Here is a 7722-nt window from a genome sequence, read left to right as displayed (position 1 = left end):
ATTTATCTATAAACATCCCAGCTTCATGCAATTACAGTATTATTTACAGTATATTTTAAATTATTTCTTTTTTTTGTTGTTGTTGTTGTCTTTTATCTTTTTTCCGTGTCCGGCAACGGATCGCAACCCTCAGTGTTGCCCCTGCACCGGACCGGGGACCGGCAACGGGATCGCAACCCTCGGTGTTGCTCCCGCGCCTCGCTCAGCCAGTGAGCGGGAACCGGTCCGTATGTGGGATCCGAACCCTCGGGCGGGAGCGCCGCGCTTCCCAAGCGGCGCACTATCCAGTGCACCACCGGGCTGGCCCCTAAATTATTTCTTACTGTTTGGCTTAGGTATGGAATTCATTCAGTCCCATTTCTCCTCCAGTCTGAATTTTGGGGCTTTCTAGCCTGGACTTGAACTATATTTTCTGATCCTCTTTATGATTGTATTTACTTCAGGGAGTTAAAAACCCAGTTCCAGTACTCTTTCCTGGGACAGTTCACCTGAATTGTCTAATGACACTTTCTATTTGGTAATGATACTAGTCTTTCCACTTGACTTGCATATTTAAACAAAAGTCCCATGACTTTTTTTTTTTTTTTCGCAGCTGGCAGGTTTGGGGATCTGGACCCATGACCTTGGTGTTATAAGGCTGCTCTCTAACCAACTGAGCTAACTGGCCAGCCCCCCTTGACTTTTTTAATATGACAAATCAGGACTGGCCAGTTAGCTCAGTTGGTTAGAGAGCAGCCTTATAACACCAAGGTCATGGGTCCAGATCCCCAAACTGGCCAGCCACAAAAAAAACCAAAACAAAACAAATTATGCTACATTGTAATGATATATTTCCTCAAAATTGCACTGTTTGACATTTTTCTAGTTGTGAAATATAACCTCATATAGAAAACTGCATAATGGGCCGGCCTGTGGCTCACTCGGGAGAGTGCGGTGCTGATAACACCAAGGCCACGGGTTCGGATCCCATATAGGGATGGCCGGTTTGCTCACTGGGAGAGCGTGGTGCTGACAACACCAAGTCAAGGGTTAAGATCCCCTTACCAGTCATCTTTAAAAAAAAAAAAGGAAAACTGCATAAAACATAAATGGACAGTGTAATGTTGAAGCAAATATTTCTGTAATCACGACCTGGAAGCCTTCACGTATCTTTTAAATTACATTCCTCTCCTCTTTTCACTCTAAGGGTAAACACTGTTTTGTGTCTTCTGGTAAATCACTGTTGTTTGGGTTCTATTTAAAGTTTAACTACATTTATCTCTAGAAAATAAAGTTTTGCCTGATTTTTATCTGTATAAATGGAATCTTACTGCATACAGTCTTTTGATTCTTCTTTCACTCTACCTTAGGTTTGTAAGGTTCGTCCATGTTATTGAATATAGTTTGTTTGTTGTCATTGCTGTAAATTACTGTATGAATATACCATAGTTTATCCATTTACTGTTGATGGATGTTAGAGTTTTAAGTTATTAGGAAATGCTGCTGTGTACATTCTTGTATATGTATCTTGGGCCATGTATACGTGTTTTTCTAGAGTATGTACCCTACAGTGGGATTGCTGAATTAAAAGGTGTGTACGAGTATATGTTATACTTTAGAAGATAATATAGACTTTTCCTGGTGGATCATGCCAATTCACATCCTACCCACAATTGTATGAGAGTTTTCATATTTGGATTCTGTTTGATTTCATTTTTAATGTGTGAATTCTTTTAAAAGTTTTTTTGGCTATTTATCTGTTTGGTTGTTTGGCTTTTGCTTATTTGTAAGAGTTTTATGTATTCTGGATATTAGTACTTTGTTAGTATATGTAGCAAAATTTTTCCTGTTTTGTGACACATATTAACCATTTTAATCAGGACTTTTTTTTTTTTCCAATGTAGAATTGGAAAGTTTAGATATCTTTCACACAGGTAACATTTCCCTCTATCCTCCTAGTATAGAGATCCTGTGTGGTTAGATCAAATGCTATATATTGCTGAGCCATGTAGTGTACTATGATTTTATCTGTGATTTAGTCCCCGCTCATCTGCAATTTCACTTTCTATGGTTTTGTTTTCTGCCTTCCAGTTAGCCAGTCAAATGTGGTCTGAAAATATTAAATGGAAAATTTCAGAAATAAATGACTCATAAGTTTTCAATTGCACACCATTCTTTTTTTTTTGACCGGTAAGGGGATTGCAACCCTCGGCTTGGTGCCGTTCGCATCACCCTCAGCCAGTGAGTGCACTGGCCATCCCTATATAGGATCCGAACCCGCGGCCTCGGCACTAAAAGCACCGCACTCACCCGAGTGAGCCACGGGGCCAGCCCTTCAATTGCACACCATTCTGAGAGTAGTGTGATGAAATCTTGTGCCATCCTGCCTAGGACGTGAATCATCCCTTTGTCCAGCATACCCATGCTGTAGACACTCCCTGCCTGTTAGTCACATAGTAGCCAACTTGGTTATAAGACTGACTGTCATGGCGTTACAATGCTTGTGTTCAAATCACCCTTATTTTATTTAATAATGGCCTCAAAGTGCAAGAGTAGTGATGCTGGCAATTCAGATATGCCAAAGAGAAGCCATAAAGTGCTTCCTTTAAGAGGAAAGGTGAAAGTTCTTGACTTAATAAGGAAAGAAAACAAATCATATGTATACTGAGATTACTAACATCTATGGCAAGAATAAATCTTCTATCTATGAAATTGTGAAGAAGGACAAAGAAATTTGTGCTAGTTTTGCTGTTTACCTCAAAGTGCAAAAGTTGCTGCCATGGTGTGTGATAAGTACTTAGTTAAGGTGGAAGAGGCATTAAATTTGTTGGTTGAAGACATGAACCGAAATGTGTTCCAATTGGTGGCATTTTGTTGCACCAGAAAACATTGAGCCTGTGTGAAGACTTCAACAAGGGATCCCCTGAAATGAATTGTGCCAAGCCATTTACTGCAAGAGATGTATTTATAGGAAAAAAACATAGTATATATGGGGTTCAGTACTATGTGCTGTTTCAGGGATGCACTAAAGGGTCTTGGAATGTATCACCTGTTGATAACGGGGGACTACTGTACAAAATTTTGTTTTCTCTAACAATCAACGACTCCCTCTCATTGTTAACATTTTCTTTGTGCTTATCACTAGTTAAAATTTTAACTCTTCTGTCAGTTGTTTAAATCTCTTCTCAGCATTTTTTTTTAATTAATGTATTTTAATAGCAAACTTACAGGAACAGCACAGAAGACAGATAACACTAAAAACATGTACTTGCGTGTAGGACAACTCAGAAAAGTATAAAAGGAATCTACTGTATGATAAAAATGCTACAAACATCATTTAGTTGCTGTCAATAAGAAATTTACTTGTTTTAAAAAGAATCCAAATGCTGGCATTGCCCAGAAAAATTTAACAGGTTTATTTATAATTGTTATAAAGTTGAACTGCTGACTCTTGTTCACTGAAACATTTTGACTTGCATTGATGCTTTACGTCCCCGCATTTATATTAAAAATTCACACACAAATGAAAATGGAAAAACTGCCAATACCTGATTTCTGTCCCCTATTTTCCACTTGCAACCATATACTTAGGTACCTTTTGACTCCATGGAAGAAAATATCTAACATTCAGAACTACCAGTAACAGGAAGAAGAGAATTTTTTTTTTTAAAACATTAAATGTATCCCATCATAGTGGATTCTTATGCACGTTCTCCACGTATGTGGAGTGCTAGCTGGATGTCTTTTGGCATAATTGTTACACGTTTGGCATGGAGAGCACACACATTGGTGTTTTTGAAAAGGACAACCAAATAGGCCTCACTTGCCTCCTGCAAAGCTCCGATAGCTGCGCTCTGGAAGCACAGATCTGTTTTGAAGTCCTGAGTAATTTCTCGCACCAGACGCTGGAAGGAGAGTTTGCGAATCAGAAGTTCTGATAACGTTTAATTTCACGGAGTGCCACGGTACCAAGCCTGTAACGATGAGGTTTCTTCACCCCTCTGGTAGAGGGCGCACTCTTGCGAGCGGCTTTTGTAGCCAGTTGTTTCCTGGGTGCTTTAGCACCGGTCGATTTGCAGGCAGTCTGATGCGCACGAGCCGTGGTATAGAGACCTCCTTACTTACCCCCTGCCCCTCGGGCTGGAGCTCGGCGAGCGGGAGGCGGCGCTGGCCTTAGAGCCATGGCGGCGGGGCGGCGGCTGCAAACACCTCTTCTCAGTATGTTTAAACACATTGGTGGTTTTTCAGTATCTGAAAGAACTTTCTCACAGGGTCTTTCAGACTTTTCCTCCCACCAGGCTTCCTAGTCCTGCTGTTAAACTGTCTTGGGGGGATCTCTTTTTACCATTATCTTGGAGGAGTGCCACGGTACCAAGCCTGTAACGATGAGGTTTCTTCACCCCTCCGGTAGAGGGCGCACTCTTGCGAGCGGCTTTTGTAGCCAGTTGTTTCCTGGGTGCTTTAGCACCGGTCGATTTGCAGGCAGTCTGATGCGCACGAGCCGTGGTATAGAGACCTCCTTACTTACCCCCTGCCCCTCGGGCTGGAGCTCGGCGAGCGAGCGGGAGGCGGCGCTGGCCTTAGAGCCATGGCGGCGCGGCGGCGGCTGCAAACACTTCTTCTCAGTATGTTTAAACACATTGGTGGTTTTTCAGTATCTGAAAGAACTTTCTCACAGGGTCTTTCAGACTTTTCCTCCCATCAGGCTTCCTAGTCCTGCTGTTAAACTGTCTTGGGGGGATCTCTTTTTACCATTATCTTGGAGATTCCGTTCAGCTTCTTATAGGGACCTCTGTTTCTTGGGTATCATGTCTTTTTCCTTCTTACTCCCTTGTTTTCAATAGAGCACATCTCCAGTGATTTCATTAAGGGCTTTAGGGAAGAACATTTTGAGGCCTTGCTTTCTGGAAGGATCTTTATACTGTCCCTATGTTTGGTAAGATTTTAGTTGATATTAGATTTAGGTTGGAAATTATTTTCTTAATTTTGAAGCTATTTCTCTATTGTGGACTTTGAGGTTTCTAGAGTTGCACTGGAAGTCTTTCTTGATAACTTGCCTTTTGACCTATTTCTTCTTTCTGGAATCTAGTGAGAGTCTTTTCTTTTGCCTTCTGTGTTCTGACATGTCAGGACATGCCTTGGTATGGATCCATTTTTATCCATTGATTGTTTAGGCAATGCAGCAAGCTCTTTTGTGAACTTCAGTTCTTGGAAATTTTCCTGAATTATTTCTTGAAGATTTTACCCCTCATTCTTTTCTTCTCTATTCTCCTTTTTCCACCTTGTGTCTTTTTTGTTGAACTTTCTGAGGAAATTTCTTTATCTTTTACTGCCCCTTCTGTTGAGATTTTACTTTCACTCTTATGATCTTTTAATTTCCAAGTGTTCTTTTTTTGTTTTCAGAATGTTTTCTTTTTATATCCGTCTGGTTTTGTTTCATGGATGTAGTGTTGTTTGTTGATCTCTTGAGGATATTAATGATGAGTTGTTTGGGTTTTCTTTCCCTTAAAGTTTTGCTACCATGCTCAGTCAGTTTTCTCCAAATTGCTATTACTGTTTTGGTCTCATTGTTTCTTATTAACATTGTCCTCAAATGTCTGATGCTCCTTGACTATGTACTCAAAGTTTTATGAGTGTGGAACACTTGGAAATCCTTTGCACATTGATAGGGCTTAGAGATCTTCAATTTCATTGTAGGTTTATCTGGTTTATCTAGTTTTACTTTATCTGGGAAAACCTGGATGTTAGTATTTTTAGCTTTTTCCTCTTTGTCTGTCAGATTCCCCGAAGAAGATATTTCCAGACTCCTGCATGGAGAGTATCAGGGAACTCCTGCTTGCCAGTTCTAGGAGCTGAGTAAGGAAGAATGGCTGGAGTTCTTAGTATTCCTTAAAACAACCTACTGTTAATCTCCCCATATTTAATATGATGTTCTTGACCTTAACTGTGCGTGGTGTCTTCTAGACCAGAGAACTGTCCGGAGACTAAACTTCCTTCTGCTGGGGTGGAAGAGGAGAATTACCGTCTTGTTTGATGTTGGCAAGAGATTAATCTAATTATCTGCTGCTTAAACAGATATTCTCTACCATCCTTCCTCTTTTTTTTTTTTTTCCTTCCCCAGTCCTTCATTCTCACTTCTAGAGGTGCCTGGAACCTTTTGGGTACATTTAGTGTAAATGGAATTGTTTCTGTGCTTTTCCTGCTGCTACTTTAGTATTCAGCTCCAGTCAGCCTTCTAGCCTCTAAACTTTTGTTGCTGTTGTCTCCTCTGCCTCCATCTTTGTAAAAATCTTTTTAGTAGTGTACTTTTCAAGTTTGTCGATTTTACTGTCTTTAACCAGAAGTCCATCTACCCTTTTTTCCTTGGTCATGGGTAAGTCGTGTCACTTGTTGGAGGTGTCAAGTATGTATTGTGTGCCAGAGGAGAAAATATTTTAGTTTTTTTTAGACTAAGTGACCATAAGAGATCTTAATCTTTTATATGTTTTTATATGTAGAAGTCAGAGTCATTACTAAAAAAAAAAACTGTCATTTTTGCCTTAATGAAGTTCTTCTGCTTCAACTTCGTAGGTTTGGTTTTCCAATTTGGCAGCAGCACTACAAATTTTAACTTCACAGACAATCCATCAAGAGTGTTCACGTTTGGTGCAAATCCTTCCACACCTGCAGCCTCAGCCCAGCCTTCAGGCTCAGGGGGCTTTCCATTTAACCAGTCTCCAGCAGCATTTACAATGGGGTAAGAGAACTTTTTGTTGAAATGGAGAATTTACATTGGTAAGAGTGTGTGCATGTATGTGTTTTGTTTTTAAAGTCATCAAGATGCAGTGTAGTTGAGGTAAAGTTAAATATGTTCCCCAACATCAATTTACCATATTACAATTTTGGAGGATTATACTGTAGCCTGAGAAAATAGCAGTAACGTGTGTGTCTTACGTGCAGTAGAAAATGGTTTGCTTTAATGGTGCCTCTTTCTTCCCCCCTTGATGCTGGTCATGTTAAATGTTGCTGTGATTCTGAACTTTTGCTCTATCATGTCATGTTGTGTTTTTAATTTTCACAGGTCAAATGGGAAAAATACCTTCTCTTCTTCTGGAACTTCAGTTTCTGGTCGCAAGATTAAGACTGCTGTTAGACGCAAGAATAAATAAACACAATGGTGTTACACACAACCGTTTTAACAACAGCTGGTGCCCTGCTTTCATATACCGAGTTGTACTACGTGCTGGAGTTATCTGAAATCAGATCTGCCTAAGGACTTCTTTAATTTTGGAATTTTTCTCCTTTCTCTTTCTTTACAGAAGCCCCACCCCCACCTCTCCCACCACCTTTTAAAAAAATAATAGCCAGACTGATGACTGATTCTTCAGCAAAAATATTTTGATCCAGCATATTGTTCACTGATTGGCATAGTCTGGCTGTACCCAGGAATAAAGCCCACATGGCGAATGGCTTTGTGTAGAACCTCTTCATCTGCACCACTGTGTGTGTTGATAAACGTTTATGGAACGCGTTGTAATTGTAATTATATCTGAGGAATTCTGTATAGATTAGAATTCTGTATAGATTAGAGGATGTTGAAATGAATGACTTCTATGCCGAGTTTGTGCTGGTGTATGTGTGAAGTGAGTGAGTTGGGTGTCTTGTGCACTAAAATTTTCTGATAGAGGAAGCCTGATTAAAGAATGGTCCGTGCTAAGGACTTGTTAGATCTAGTTCGTTCTCCATTTAATAATTATATGCTGT

At 40.1% G+C, this 7722-nt stretch overlaps 1 protein-coding gene across 1 annotated transcript in view; it reads left to right on the top strand.

Moving 5' to 3' along the window:
• Window positions 1-7482, top strand: part of NUP153 (nucleoporin 153kDa) — a 74121-nt gene extending 66639 nt beyond the window's left edge. The window contains exons 19-20 of the mRNA XM_008568476.1: window positions 6550-6715; window positions 7040-7482. Of these exons, the coding sequence (XP_008566698.1) occupies window positions 6550-6715; window positions 7040-7127 (254 nt within the window). The 3' untranslated portion in view covers window positions 7128-7482. The remainder of the gene's footprint in view (window positions 1-6549; window positions 6716-7039) is intronic.
• Window positions 7483-7722: the final 240 nt, after the last annotated feature.

Source organism: Galeopterus variegatus, unplaced genomic scaffold (genome assembly GCF_000696425.1).
Source record: "Galeopterus variegatus unplaced genomic scaffold, G_variegatus-3.0.2 Scaffold412, whole genome shotgun sequence".
Lineage (NCBI taxonomy): Eukaryota > Metazoa > Chordata > Mammalia > Dermoptera > Cynocephalidae > Galeopterus > Galeopterus variegatus.
Note: the sequence above shows the minus strand (reverse complement) of the source record. Positions and strands in the feature narration are given on the sequence as shown.